Source organism: Oryctolagus cuniculus, chromosome 17, assembly GCF_964237555.1.
Source record: "Oryctolagus cuniculus chromosome 17, mOryCun1.1, whole genome shotgun sequence".
NCBI lineage: Eukaryota > Metazoa > Chordata > Mammalia > Lagomorpha > Leporidae > Oryctolagus > Oryctolagus cuniculus.
Window position 1 is genome coordinate 30,788,487 of NC_091448.1, and position 16,215 is coordinate 30,804,701.

General features: G+C 40.0%; 1 protein-coding gene across 6 annotated transcripts in view; it reads left to right on the forward strand.

Annotated features, from left to right (window-relative positions):
* The window catches only part of STXBP4 (syntaxin binding protein 4), a 222,494-nt gene that overhangs the window by 90,440 nt on the left and 115,839 nt on the right, over positions 1-16,215 (forward strand). For all 6 annotated transcript variants that reach the window (XR_011383518.1, XR_011383517.1, XM_070060907.1 and 3 more), the window contains 3 exons: positions 4,828-5,004; positions 14,041-14,157; positions 15,902-15,951. Coding sequence is in view for 4 of the 6 variants with exons in the window: in XM_070060907.1 (XP_069917008.1) it covers positions 4,828-5,004; positions 14,041-14,157; positions 15,902-15,951 (344 nt within the window). In the remaining 2 variants the exon portion in view is untranslated. The remainder of the gene's footprint in view (positions 1-4,827; positions 5,005-14,040; positions 14,158-15,901; positions 15,952-16,215) is intronic.

Below are 16,215 nucleotides of genomic sequence, written 5' to 3' on the forward strand. Positions count from 1 at the left end.
CTTCTTTTTAGCCACTCGACCAAACTCCTGCACTGTGATTTTTTTGGTTTAATTTTCTGTAGTTGGCAAGGTAGTATGGCATAATAGCCAATAATGCAATCTTTGTAGCCAAATTGCCTGGTTTCCTATCCTAACTCTTACTAGGTTTGTGGCTCTGAGCAAGTTACTGAACCTTTCTGTGCTCAGTGTATTACATATGAAGTGAGGATAGGAGGAGACGAATAATAGACATCTTCTATCATGCTGTGCAGATTAGCCAAGTTGGTCCATATAGAACATTTAGAATAGTGCTGGAACTTACAGGCTCTTACCTTCTGAGGCACAGCATTAGTCTTAAGTGAGGTTGACTCTTGGCCACCTGAACAGAGCTGGCTGATGTAGTGGGCTAGATATCCCTTTCTTCCTAGATATTTATTTCTAAAAGTACCTTTTTTTTTTTTTAAATTTTTTTTGACAGGCAGAGTGGACAGTGAGAGAGAGAGAGACAGAGAGAAAGGTCTTCCTTTTGCCGTTGGTTCACCCTCCAGTGGCCGCCGTGGCCTGCGCGCTGTGGAGAGCGCATCGCACTGATCCGAAGGCAGGAGCCAGGTGCTTTTCCTGGTCTCCCGTGTGGGTGCAGGGCCCAAGGACTTGGGCCATCCTCCACTGCACTCCCAGGCCATAGCAGAGAGCTGGCCTGGAAGAGGGGCAACCGGGACTAGAACCTGGGGTGCCGGCACCGCAAGGCGGAGGATTAGCCTATTGAGCCACGGCACCGGCCTGTACCTTTCTTTTTTTTTTTTTTTTTTAAGATTTATTTTATTTATTTGAAAGACAGAGTTACAGAGAGAAGTAAAGACAGAGAGAGAGAGGTCTTCCATCCGCTGGTTCACTTCCCAGATGGCCACAACAGCCGGAGCTATGCCAATCTGAAGCCAGGAGCCAGGAGCTTCTTCCGGGTCTCCCACGTGGGTGCAGGGGCCCAAGGACTGGGACCATCTTCCACTGCTTTCCCAGGCCATAGCAGAGAGCTGGATCAGAAGAGGAGCAGCCAGAACTGGAACCGGCGCCCATATGGGATGCTGGCGCTTCAGGCCAGGGCTTTAACCTGCTGCACCACAGCACCAGCCCCAAAAGTACCTTTCTATTGTAAGATAATTACTTTCAGATACAAGGAGGAGATACTCATGAAGCTTTCTGAATGACGGTAAAGAAGGCTATATGTTGGTTGCATCTCTCCATCCAGTAGGCTACTCCCAGACTAATGTCTCTAAAGCACCCTCTCCTGTCATTTTCTGCCATGAAAGCTTATGTTCTTCCCGCAGATTCAGGCCCCTTTGCCTGTCATGCTGTTTCTACAAGAGCCTGGCCCTTTTCTTGCTTTGCTTTTCACCAGCTTTCTTTATCTTTTACCCCCTTTAGCAAGCCTTTCTTCTAGTCAACATTTGTCTAATGTCCTTTCTCAATTGTGCCACAGTCCCCCTTCTCTGTTCTTTTGTTCATGTTGTTCTTTTTGAAGGAAGTGTACTCCCTTCCCTTCATCTATTTGTCTAAGTCATACCTAATATTCTAAGCTGAGCCAAAAAGGGGTCGGGGGAGCTACCTTTTACCTCTTTGAGTTTTTATCAGAAAATATAGTTGTTCAGATGCATAACTGCTAAATAAATGTTGCTGAGATAATATGTTTGCTCTACTTTCAGGCTATGTTTAGAATCTAACCAATTCACACCATCCGTACCACTATCACCTTTGTGCAAGCCATAATTACATTTTGCATTTTCCCTTCCTTCTTCTCAGCTTCCAACTTTGCCCATCCTTACAGTCACTTCTCAGCACACCAATGGAAGTGGCTTATAATTGAGATTACATCACTTCTCTCAAAACTTACAGTCACTTCTCATCGCACGCTAAGTGAAACCAAAGCCCTTACAGTTGCCCACGGATCCGTTCAAGATCTACCACAACTCCCTCCTGTACTCCTGTTACCACTGTCCCTGGCCTCTGTGACTGTACTTTTGTCACACAGGCCTCCATGCTATTCTCTAAAGATACAAATCACAATCCTGTTTGAGGGCCTCTGTATCAACTTCCCTCTACCCATAAAGTTCCTCCTTGGGGGGTCCTGGCTTCATTCTTCCTATAGGTCTCTGATAAGAAATCTCATTGGATCTTCCCTGGAAATCCCTACTTTACTGTCTTCCCCTGCCCCAAAATGGAACATAAATTCTGAGAGGCAAGAGAGAAGACTTTTTGTTCAATGCTTATCCCAGAATAGTAAGTTCTTAATAAATAGTAAGTTCTTAATAAATAGTTATTGAGGGGCTAGCTCTGTGGTGCAGCGGATAAAGCCGCCACCTGCAGCCAGCATCCCAGTTGGGCACCAGTTCAAATCTCAAATGCTCCACTCTGATCCAGCTCCCTGCTAATGTGCCTGGAAAAGCAACAGATGATGGCCCAAGTCCTTGGCCCCTGCACCCATGTGAGAGATTCAGAAGAAGCTCCTGGCTCCTGGTTTCAGATGGGCTCAGCTCCAACCATTGCTTCCATTTGCAGAGTGAACCAGTGGATTGAAGACATTTCTGTCTCTCTGCCTCTGCCTCTGCCTCTGCCTCTGCCTCTGCCTCTCTGTGCCTCTGCCTTTCAAATAAATAAATAAATCTTAAAAATAAGGGGCCAGCACTGTGGCACAGCAGGTTAAAGCCCAGGCCTGAAGCTCTAGCATCCCATATGGGCACCAGTTCTAGTCCCGGCTGCTCCTCTTCTGATCCAGCTCTCTGCTATGGCCTGGGAAAGCAGTAGAGGATGGCCCAAGTCCTTGGGCCCCTGCACCCACATGGGAGACCCGGAAGAAGCTCCTGGCTCCTAACTTCGGATTGGTGCAGCTCCGGCCATTGCTGCCCTCTGGGGAGTGAACCAGCGGATGGAAGACCTCTCTCTCTCTGTCTCTACTTCTCTCTGTAACTATCTTTCAAATAAATAAAATAAATCTTTAAAAATAAATAAATAAATAGTTATTGAATGGCTAGATGAAAAAGTGACCCTTAAGAGTATATCCATTTACCTAGCCATCTCTGCACTTCAAATGCATTTAGGCTCAAGCAAAAGCAAATGTCCCATAATAGCTCTAAGAAAATTAAAATAGCCATAGCTTAATGTTAGCCATGGCAATTGGAGCAGAAATTTCCATTGCAGAGAAGAGAGATTTCTACATCAAGTAAAGAAAGAGAAATGGTAACTGCTTGTTACATGTTATTGGTGTCCTAAAATACTGTCTCTCACCCAGCACCAAGGCATATTTTGAGACAGCAAGTAGTTTTGGCCATTCCAATCTCTTCCTAAGGAGGAAGGTGTAGCTAGTACATGGGGTTTTGTTTTATTTGGTTTGTTATTTAAGGGCAGAGTAAAATAATGAAGAGAAAGCAATACTTTTTAAAAGATTTATTTATTTATTTGAAAGAGTTACACAGAGAGAGGAGAGCCAGAGAGAGAGAGATCTTCCATCCGCTGGTTCACTCCCCAAGTGGCTGCAATGGCCGGAGCTGCGCCAATCCGAAGCCAGGAGCCAGGAGCTTCCTCCAGGTCTCCCACGCAGGTGCAGGGATCCCACACACTTGGCCCTTCTTCTTCTTTCCCAGGCCATAGCAGAGAGCTGGGTCAGAAGTGGAGCAGCGGGTCTTGAACCAGCACCCATATGGGACGTGGGCGCTTCAGGCCAGGGTGTTAACCCACAGAGCCACAGCACCAGCCCCCAAGCATTAATGTTGAAGTCAGACAGACCAGGGTTCAAATTCTGGTGCTACTGTGTATCCTTGAATAAATTGTGTAACTTCTCTGAATCTGTTTGTTAATGTCTAAAGTAATTCTCAGTAATGCCTTTCTCTCAGTGTTGTTCTAAAGATTAAGTGAGAAATGCATGTGAAACTCCTGAAACACAACATGTGTTTAATAAATGTGAGCATTGTATCCGTGTGTGTGTGTGTGTGTGTGTGTGTGAATTCTACCTTTTGGTTTAAACCAAAAGAGAGTTGTAGCAGTTAGACTGATGTCCAGGAGAGAGCTTTGGTCCCTGGGGCTTGGGCATAGAGAAACCTCAAAACACTATAAATCTCTCAGCAGCAATTAACAGGCATACAAGAGACTTCCTAGAACATGAGTCCTACCACCTGCTTGAGTTTTGTGGTAGCCTTCATTTTTTTTTTTAGATTTATTTATTTGTTTGATAGAGAGAGAGAGAGAGAGAGAGAGAGAGAGAGAGAGAGAAAGGTCTCATTTGCTGCTTCATTCTCCAACTGACTGCAATGGCCAAATCTGACCCAGGCGAATCTAGGTGCCAGGATCTACATCTGACTCTCCCGTGTGGGTGATTGGGGCCCAAGCACTTGGGCTATGCTCCACTGCTTTTCCCAGGCCATTAATAGGGAGATAGATTGGAAGTGTAACAGCCTGGACTCGAACCAGTGTCCACCCATATGGGATGCCTGTGTCACAGGCGGCAGTTTTACTCTACTTCACAGCACCAGCCCCAAGTAGCCTCCACATTTTACCTTTTGAACCAATTCTTAGTCTTCTATTTTCCATGTTCAATTATCTTTTCCCTCCCTTATTTTTGAAATGTTATTCTAGGTTTGTGTAAAGTTAGAAATTTCATAATGAAAATTACCCAATGAATCAACACAAGGAAAAGAGAACAGACAGCTACTCCACACAATAAATAACATAAATATCAGTGTCCAAATTTAAAGTGAAAAACACATGTATATTGATTAAATTTTGAAACTAATTCTGTAAAATCTCCTGAATTATTTTTTCTGTTTTGCTTTTTGTCCAATGTCATTAATGAACCTTTAGGAAGCCAAAGCCGTAGTTGAAGAAACAAGAGCTCTGCGAAGCAGGATTCATCTTGCTGAAGCTGCACAGAGGCAGGCCCACAGAATGGAAATGGACTATGAAGAAGTGATCCGTCTGTTAGAGGCCGAGATGGCAGAGCTGAAGGCTCAGCTTGCTGATTATTCTGACCAAAATAAAGTAAGCAAAACAGCCTTCTCTTCCAGTTACCATGGTTTCCCTGCCGTTGTCATGTATCCTGTTTTCATTTTCTTTTCATCTGCACTTCTAAACTAGGTCACTGTTTGTCTTCTATTATTCAGTGATAGGATGATGTGTCTGTCATGAAGGGATAATGTGAAGGCTGTAAGCCTTCCTTTATCCACACAACTTTGAGATGGAAATGCATGTGCCCAAAACCTATTTGGGTCATTGGTCAACATTGTTCACGTCAAGCAGTAATTCCTGTAACTATTTAATGTTTAATTGATTACATTGATTTTCTCCTGTTGTTTCTAAACTTACTAATTTGTCTTGTGGGGATAGAAGAATAGGGACATAGGAATGTATTTTGCTCTTTGATTAGAGCCATCAAGGAAGTGTGCAAGTTAAAGAATTTTTGCCGGGGCTGGCATTGTGGCTTAGTGGGTAAAGCCACCGGCTGCAGTGCCAGCATCCCATATAGGCGCTGGTTAGAGACCCGGCTGCTCTACTTAAAATCCAGCTCTCTGCTGTGGCCTGGAAAAGCAATAGAAGTTGGACCAAGTCCTTGGGCCCCTGCATCCACATGGGAGACCCAGAGGAAGCTTCTGGCTCTTGGCTTTGGATCGACGCAGCTCCAGCTTTTGCAGCCAGTTGAGGAGTGAACCACCAGATGGAAGACCTCTCTCTCTCTGCCTCTCCTCTCTCTGTGTAACTCTGACTTTCAAATAAATAAATAAATGCTTTAAAAAAGGAATTTTTGCCTAGGACTCTAGATAATTAATGGAAAGAAACAGAGTTTGAACTTGAGATTTTTAACCTTACATGTACTAAATTAGGCTTCATTAGATAATCTTCCAATTTCAGAATTACAGAAACTGTGAACTTCTTTCCAGGTGAATTGCTTTATGAATATGAAGTGTTAAAAAATGAATTTTTTAACATTGTACATACTATATCCACTGAATAGCCTTCAGAAACCGTAATAGACCTATACATTTATACTTCATTGAAATAAGATAGAAAATTGAAATAGATATTTTGTAACTTCATAGAGTTGTTCACTTAGGAATACAATGAGTGTTGACCTCTAATCAAATCAGCTTTCACATAAACATAAAGCAGATTTGAATATTTTGATACTATTTATTTAAACATAATTAAATATTTTAAATATACTAAGTAAAAATGAAACTAACTTTAGAAAAGCAAAATTATGGGGCCGGCACTGTGGCGTAGTGGGTAAAGCCACCACCTGCAGTGCTGTTATCCCATATGTGCCGATTTGAGTCTCAGCTGCTCCACTTCCAGTCCAGCTCTCTGCTATGGCCTGGGAAGGCAATAAAGGATGGCCATTTGGGGAGTGAACCAGTGGATGGAGACTTCTCTCTCTTTCTCTCCCTCTGCCTCCCTATAACTCTGCCTTTCAAGTAAATAAATAAATCTTTTTTAAAAAAGTAAAATTACTAAAGAAAATCTAAAAATTTCACTTAAGAATCACATTTGTGTCCATTTAAACGAATTCTATTCCACAAGACAGCTGAACTTCCTTTCTCCCTTTAGTAACACCAGAAGCCCAAGAGGAAAACATTTGAGAAAGCAACAATACTTAAAGATATAACTATAAGGGCTGATGTTGTGGCTTAGCAGGTAAAGCTGCCACCTGCAATGCTGGCTTCGCATATGGATGCTAATTCAAGTCCCCAGCTGCTCCGCTTCTGATTCAGCTTTCTGCTAACGTGCCTGGAAAAGCAGCAAAAATGGCTGAAGTGCAAAAATGGCTGAAATGCCTACGCCCCTGTACCCATGTGGGAGACTATGAAGAAGCTCCTGGTTCCTGCTCCTGACTTCAGTCTGATCCAGCCGTAGCCATTGCAGCCATTTAGGGAGTGAACCAGCAGATAGAACATATTTCTCTATCTCTGTCTCTGTCTCTCTGTCTGTCTCTCTCTCTCTTGCTATCTCTCTCTGCCTCTTTTCTCTCTGTGTAACTCTGACTTTCAAATAAATAAATCTTTAAAAAAAAGAATATTTCATACATTTGTTAGTTTTTACCCAGTATTTACATTTATATATGATTATTTCTGTAGCTTTAACCTGATTCTGAAAATATTTTTGGGAATTATCAAAATATTTAAAACATTTTTAAAATAATAATCATAGTTACTTTTGAAGGGAAAGTGAATATTTTGTACTTTATTTTTAAATAATGTAATTTTCAAGAAGCTCACATAAAATTTTCAGGTTTTTTTCATCTTATTTTATTTGCAATCACTCTTCCAGTTCCCAGCTCTTTGTTCTAAACTGCCTGGTAATACAATGAATTCAGGTTTCCTTTCTGTTAGTATGATGGGGGTCTCATACTATTTCTTGTGGTAAGATCCTAAACTAAGCTGTTAGCCTGGCTCTGAAAAAAAATGTTTTCATTTTTCCAAGAAAAGATATTAGAAGTGGGCATCTAAACATTTAGCCTTTTCCAACCCCAATAACAGTGGAAACAAAAAATAAGCTTTTAAAAACTATGTCAGATTGCTCGAAAGGGCATTAACCAAGATGTTACAGATTTAGGCTTCAATTATTTATTTTTAAAAGATTGGTTTTGTGTCATATTTTTATTTTTCATTTTAATTTTCCTTTCTAATATCTCTCTTTTTAATAATCTACCTCCAGCTTATGAATTAGAACATTGCTAGGAGCTGACATTTAACCTAGCCATTAAGATGCCCTCATCCCATAATGTTGGTGTGACTGGATTCGCTTCCAGCCTCTGGCTCCTGATTCCAGCTTCCTGCCAGGGCAGACTCTGGAAAGCAGTGGTGATGGCTCAAGTAATTGGGTTACTACCGCCATAGGAGAGACCTGGATTAAGTTCCTTACCCCTGGCTTCCTCCCCCAGCCCAGACATGGCCACTGCAGGAATTTGGGGAGTGAAGAGGCAGATGAACATGCACTTTCTCTCTGTCTGTCTCTCTCTTTCTCTCTTTATCTCAAATAGATTAAATAAATTTTATTTATTAGAAAGGCAGAGTTAGATGAGAAAGACACAGAGGGAAAGAGAGAGAGAGGGAGAGGGAGAGAGAGAGAGAGATCTTCCATTTGCTGCTTCACTCCCCAAATAACAACAATCGTCAGGGCTAAGCCAGGTCAAAGCCAGGACCCGGGAGATTTTTCTGGGTCTCTTATAAGGGTGCAGAGGCCCAAGCACTTAGGCCATCTTCTGCTGCCTTCCCAGGAGCATTAACAAGGAGCTGGATCTGAAGTGCAGCAGCCAGGTCTCAAACCAGCGCTCATATGGGTTGCCGGCATTGCAGGTAGCAGCTTAACCCACTATTCCATAATGCCAGCCCCAATAAACAATTTTTGAAAAGAAAATGTCGCTAATACCTTTGAAGACCCACGATGTCCAGTTGCATCCTCCTTCCTAGCCCTTTTAGGTAACCATTTTCCTGGATATAGTATTAATCACTTTCTTGATAATTTTACTACCTGTATCTGTATATCCCTTAGCAATATGTTAAGTCCATATTCAGTGACATCAAGTTGGTAGCCTGAAATCAGCTGTGGTGGGGTTATTTATATCCTCAAATGCTATAAACCACAGTTTTTGCCACATGTACCCTGTTAGCCAGTTGAGTATATATGTATGTATGTATTAGGCATTTGTTTTTCTCTATGAAACGCATCTTTGTATCTTTGGACCCTTTTCTCATGGAGTTATTTGTCTTTTTCATAAAGATGTATGGTTATTCTTCTAGTCTCTAATCATTTATTAAGTTATTTGTTATAAAATACTTCTATCAAAATTGTGGCTTGCCTTTCCACTAGCAAAATTATTTTCTTCATGTGTCTATTTTAAAAAAAAAAATTTATTTATTTATTTGAGAGGTAGAGTTCAGACAGTGAGAGGGAGAGACAGACAGAAAGGTCTTCCATCTGCTGGTTGACTTCCCAAATGGCTGTAGGGGCCAGAGCTGAGCCAATCTGAAGCCAGGAGCTTCTTTCCAGTCTCCCACTAGGGTACTGGGGCCCAAACGCTTGGGCCATCTTTTACTGCTTTCCCAGGCCATAGCAGAGAGCTAGATCAGAAGAGCAGCAACTGGTACTAGAACCTGTGCCCATATGGGATGCTGGTGCCACAGGCGAAGGATTAACCTACTGTGCCACAGTGCCAGCCCCTTATGTGTCTTTTTAGAAGTCTTTTCACTTCCAATTATTTAATCATATTTTTTTTATATTTACCTCTGAACATTTTAAAATTTAAAATTTTCTGTGATTGGCTTTGTGGTACTGCATGAGAAGAGACTCCTTTCATTCATTCTTTGTTCTGAACGAGTACGTATCCTAACAATGTTTATGGAAAAACCTCTACATAGCCACCTCTCTTGTATATCAGGCTATCAAATGTGCATGCACATGTTTGAGATTCTCTCTCATTATTCTATGTGTGTGCCTCTGAGTGTTGCTTGTTACAGGTCTTGATGTCTGAGCATTGTGCCCAGTTCTTCTTCTTCAAAAACATATTGACTACATGACACTGATTTTTTTATTGTCTATTTTAGACTCAGCTTATCAGTTAACACTGAGAGGAAAAAAAGTTTTGTGTTTTCCTGAAATTTATTAGATATATAAGTTGAATTGGGAAGAATTTGCACATTTATGATTGCCTTTATTTGTGAACACCACTGAAGCACAGAGAGGTTAGCTGCAATGTGTTCATAGACTGAAGTCTATAGAAAACCAGCTTTTCAAAATTTGTTTATGTTTACATCATGGCTTACTGTGTAGTCGCATTCACAAATGTCGATAGTGATCATTGAAAGAATTCTGCAGTTGTCTTATATATTCTGCTATATCAGGTTCATTAATTGTGGGGTCTAGTTCTTCTCTATTCATGTTAGTCTACTTGAGCCATAAGTTACTCTGAGAAGTATGCTAAAATCTCCCTTTTGGTTTTTTTATACATATTTTCAAATAATATTTAAGATGTATTTAATCTTAGAATTATGTTACCATCATTTTATGAAAATGTTGTGATCCTTCAGTCTAGCTCTATTTTTTTTCCTTAATGCCTATTTTTGATAATTATACCAACTTTGTTTTGGATGGTATTTATCTATGTGGTTTTTTTCATCCATTTACTTTCAACTTTTCCATGTCCTTATATTTTGATTGTGTCCATGAAAAATACTATGAGGCTGGAGTTTTGCACCTCTTACTGATGGAAATATCCTTCCTTTTTTTAAAGATTTATTTTATGTATTTGACAGGTAGTTACAGAGAAAGATCTTCTATCTGCTGGTTCATTTCCCAAATTGCTGCAATGTGCAGGGCTAGGCCAAGCCAAAGCTACCAGCCTGGAACTCCTTCTGGGTCTTCCTCATGGGTGGCAGGGCCTCAAGTACATGGGCTGCCTACTGCTGCTTTCCTGTGCACTTTAGTAGGAAGCTTGATTCCAAGTGGAGCAGCCCAGAGAGGAACCAGTACTCATATGGGATGCCAGTGCAGCTTAACCCAGTGTGCCACAATGCTGGCACTTGGAAATATCTTTTCATTTGCAGTCTTTTATTTGCTAATGCACTTGGCTTCATGGTTATCCTCTTTCTTTGTACATTTTATTTTTCCCACATATTCTAATGTTCTATTTTTTTTTATTTCTTGCCATTTTTTGATTGGTTCAGATTTCTATTGTGTCTTCCTGTGCCATTACATATATTTCCCTTTGGTGTTTAGAAATTTTACATTATATTTGTAATTTTAACTAGCCTAGAAATTTTACATTTTTAAAAAATATTTATTTATTTATTTGAAAGAGTTACACAGAGAGAGAGAATGAGAGGCAGAGAGAGAGAGGTCTTCCATATGCTGGTTCAAACCCCAGTTGGCCACAACAGCCGGAGCTGTGCCAATCCAAAGCCAGGAGCCAGGAGTTTCTTTTGGGTCTCCCACACGGGTTCAGGGACCTGAGGACTTTGGTCATCTTCCACTGCTTTCCCAGGCCATAGTAGAGAGCTGTATTGGAACTCGAACCAGTGCCCAAATGGGATGCTGGCACCGCAGGCAACGACTTTACCCGCTATGCAACAGCGCCAACCCCACATTCTTTTTTAATTGGTTATAGAATTAATTTGTGCTTTCCTCTTCTTCTAAATACTTATAAGCACTTAAGAGCATGAATCAAAATTAGCTTTTCCAACTTAATTTCTATTTTGTTTTGAATGTTAATTCCATAAATTAGATACTTTTACAATTTATTTATAATGTGTTTAGATAAACCCTATGTTTATCTTTTCAACATTCTTTGATGGTAATAGAATCATTTCCTTTCTTCGTGAAATTGTCTTTTAGAAATTCATTTTATAAAACCTGTTGGCAACCAAGTCTCCATTTTGTCTGAAAAAAAAAACTGTATTCACTCTTATTTTTGAATTACATTTTTGCTGCATTTTAAACATCAGGTTACATTTAATTCCATTCATTATTATTTCATCTTTGTTATATCAGCTATCTGTGACTTGTTTACACTTTTGTTACATTCTGTATGGTTTTAAGACATATTTAGCTTTGACATTCAGTATTTTTACTTCAGTGAGTCATGTATTGACTTATTTTAATTTATGTTCTTTGGGATTCACTTTTTTTCTTTATCTGAGGAGCAATGTCTTTTGCCATTTCTGGAAAACCCTAAGCTGTTAACCTGAACTATTTCTCTTTCATTCCTTCTAGTTGATATTGTTAATTGAGATAGGATGTACACTATATCTTCGTCTAAATGTTTCTCCTTACCTATTCTCCTCCTTTCATATTTCAATTTTTGTCTTTGGTTTCATTATGATAAATTTCTTTACCTCTGTCTTCCAGTTCATGCATTCTCTTTTTAACTGTATCTAAATGGATGTTAAACCCATAAATCAAATTCTAATTTCATTATGACTACATTTTTGTTTTTGGAATTGATTTTTGTATTATCTCAATCTACACTGATAGTTTATTGACCCTGTATTATACTTTAATTCCCTCAATATTTAAAATATAATGAGGGGCCGGTGCTGTGGCGTAGTGGGTAAAGCCACTGCCTACAGTGCCGGCATCCCACATGGGTGCTGGTTCAAGTCCCAGCTGCTCCACTTCCCAGCTCTCTGTATGGCCTGGGAAAGCACCTGCAGGGAGACCCAGAAGAAGCTCCTGGCTCCTGGCTTCAGATAGGTGCAGCTCCAGCCATTGTGGCCAATTAGGGAGTGATGCAGCAGATGGAAGATCTGCCCCTCTCTCTCTGCCTTTCTGGCTCTCCTTCTCTCTGTGTATAATTCTGACTTTCAAATAAAATAAATAGATCTTTAAAAAAAATAAAATATTGAACACAGTTACATTATATTCTATATCTGATCATGCTAATGTGTTCAGTCTTTATAGGTCCACACCTGTAATATGTCTCCTTCAGCTGACTTTCAGTCATGGAACTTATTTCCTCATGTTTTTAGAAATTTCCTTAATTTTGTGAAGTCATATTCTTTTAACACATCATATATGGGAATTATTTGAAATCTGAGTTCAAAAAATATCCTGCCAGAGGCATTTTGTGTTTGCTCCTACTAGCCTGGAACCAATTTAAACTAAATTTTAAGCATATGGATTTTCAGACCAGAAAGCAATATGAATTTGGGCCAGAAACATGCATGAGTCAGGGTTGATGGTTAGGAATTATTCTGGAGAGTTATCTTTTTATTGCCTTACCAGAACAAAATCAAAATACCGCTTAACTTTGTGATTATTGTCTCTTCCTAAGTCACCCGCTGAATTTCCTCTGCTTGTTATTTTTGTTGATGGGATCCCAAACTGTAAGCTGTAAGATAAGAGCATGTACCCTCAGAGCAAATTACGCTTCATTGCTCCTTTGCCATGGTGGGCTCACTTGGCTTTTTTTTTTTTTTTTTTTTTTTTTTTTTGCTTTGCATTGTGGAATTCTTTTACTTCCCTGGTACTTCAGTCTTAATTGGATTATATTACATTGTGTGTGTGTGTCTGTGTGTGTGTCTAGCATTTTTAGTTTCTGCTACATTGGTAGGGGTTTCTGTCAGCATCTGGTTAGACAAGTTGCCAAAAAAAAAAAAAATACACAACCAACCCTATAAAGTAATTTAAATGTACAAATATTTTCCCATAAGAATAATTAAAGTCATATGCAAGTTGTCTCATAAAGCCAATCGCATCTGTGCAAATAATGCATGCTCCCCCAAAGTCAGAAGATACTTAGAGTAAGTGAAACTAAATGATGTGGAAATATTTAGTGTTAGTTTTTTTTTATATATTTATGTATCTATTTGAAAGAGTTACACAGAGAGAGAAGGGGACACAGAGAGAGAGAGAGAGAGGCCTTCCATCCACTGATTCTCTCTCCAGTAAGCTTCAACGGCCACAACAGCAGGAGTTAAGCTGATCCAAAGCCGGGTCTCCCACGTGGGTGCAGGGGCTCAAGGACTTGGACCACCTTCTACAACTTTCCCAGTCCATAGCAGAGAGCTGGATCAGAAGTAGAGCAGCTGGGACTCGAACTGGCGCCCATGTGGGATGCCGGCACTGCAGGCAGTGGCTTTACCTGCTACACCACAGCGCTGGCCCCAAGTATTAATTATTTTTTAAAATATGTATGTATTATATTTTTTATTTATTTGAAAGGCAGAGTTGCAGAGAGACAGAGAAATATCTTTCATCTGTTGGTTCACTACCCAAATGCCTGCAACAGTCATGTCTAGGCTACACTGAAGCCAGGAACCCAGAGCTGCTTCCAAGTCTCCGATGAGGGTGCAAGGGCCCAAGCACTTGGGCCATCTTCAGTTGCTTTCCTAGGTGCATTAGCAGGGAGCTGGATCAGAAGTGAAGCAGCCAGGTTTTAAACCAGCACTCATATGAGATGGAGGCTTAACCTGCTATGCCACAACAGTGGCCTCTGAGTATTTAGTTCTTAAGAACTGGAAGCAGGAAATAGTAATTGAATATTGAATAAATGTGTAAGATGCTCCTTTTGATATCTCTGTCCAGGAAAGTGTTCAGGATTTAAGAAAAAGAATCACAGTACTTGACTGCCAGTTGCGGAAATCAGAAATGGCTCGAAAAGCTTATGAGGCATCCACTGAAAAACTTCTTCATTTTGTAGAGGTAAGTTTTTCTGTTTTAGTGAGACCTTTGTATCCATGGATTCCACATACACAGATTCAGCCAATAGCACATCAGAAATATTCAGCAGGAAAATTTCCAGTTCCAAAAAATGAAATTGGAATTTGGCATGTGCCAACAGTATGCTGAATCCACAAAAATGAAGTAATGTTTAGGCATACTCTGCTATAGTCTCCTGTCATTTCATACATCCTCATTAGGCTTATAATGGTTTATTCTTGTCATTTTCCCCTTAATAATACAGTCGAACAACTATTTATATAACATTTTCATTTTTCAAACATAATAATTAATCTAGAGATGATAAAGTATGTGAGAGGATGTGCAAAGATTATATGCAAATGCTGCACCATTTTATATAAGATACTGGAGCAGTTTCAGGTGTGGGTATCCACAGGGTCATAGAAACAACCTGCTGTAGATATCAAGGGACACTGTATATTGCATTATAACTTTTTTTTTAAGATTTTATTTATTTATTTGAGAGGTAGAGTTACAGACAGTGAGTGGGAGAGACAGAGAGAAAGGCCTTCCATCCACTGGTTCACTCCCCAAATGGCCACAATGGCCAGAGTTACACTGATCCAAAGCCAGGAGCCAGGAGCTGCTTCTGGGTCTCCTACATGGGTACAGGGACCCAAGGACTTGTCCATCTTCTACTGCTTTCCCAGGCCATAGCAGAGAGCTGGATTGGAAGAGGAGCAACTGGTACTCGAACCGGTGCCCATATGGGATGCTGGGGCTGCAGGCAGAGGATTAACCTACTGCATGACAGTGCTGGCCCTGAATTATAACTTTTTTTAAGAATTGTATGTGCAACTGGCCTATAGATAAATATTATGGTATTAGTTGGCTAATAAGACATCCTCTAGTCTCAGCACAGCCATACTGACTGGCAGCCGATTTAGAATTGCCTAGATAATGAAGAAACTAACTTATAGTATAAAGCTCATTAAGAGAAATAATAGAAATGGGCTAACATAATCCCATATGTAAACTCATTTTTAAAATGTTCACTTATTTTCATCCACTTGAAAGGCAGAGAAACAGAGAGAGAGAAAGAGATGGAGAGAGGGAGACAAACAGAAAAAACTTCCACCTGTTGGTTTACTTCCCAAATGCTCACAGCCCCCGAGGCTGAACCAGGCCAAAGCCAGAAGCCCAGAACTCCGTCCAAGTCTTCCCATATGGGTGGCAGAGACCTAAGTATTTGAACTGTCATCTGCTGCCTCCCTGGGTGCATAAATAGGAAGCCAGATCAGAAGCAGAGTACACAGGATTAGAAGCAGCACTCTAATTTGAGATACGGGCATCCCATCAATAGCTTAACACCCTGTGCCATAGTGTCAACCCTTATACCATGTTTTAGTGAATACTTTCCTAAAAATCCCGATTACTGGGTAAGCATAATTTGATAGATATTGACCTTATAAAGAAGTGTTTTATAGCTGTTATATTTCTAAGTAGAATTGTATCTTTTTTAAACTTTTGTTTAATAAATATAAATTTCCAAAGTACAACTTTTGAATTATAGCAGCTTCCCCCTCCCCATAACCTCCCTCCCAAGAATTGTATATTAATATAATTTATCTTTTTCTCATATACAGTAGAAACATCTGTTTAATCACTGGGTAGGGGAGCTTGTAAATGTTAATTAAGCAAGAAAAGACATTCTTTAAAAACTGTTAAACTTACATATTTCCTTCACCATCTTATTTGTTGCTAGACCATTCAAGAAGTATTTTCTGATAATTCTGCTCCCTTATCAAATTTAAGGTAAGAATATTTAAGTGCTTTACACAGATTATGGCCACTGATTAAAATTTCCACCTGGTGATTATGATTAAAGTACTAAATAACTCAAATAATTTTAAGATGCCATATAAGTTCTATCAAATGCCATATGTAATTTTTAGAAATAGGGACAAGGACACATTATTTTGGGTCCTTTCAGTGTAAAGGAAATTCCTGGAAGTAGCCAATCACTTTAAAATTATGCTCTAAGATGGAGGTAGGAATCATCCATCCTATCTTTGTCAA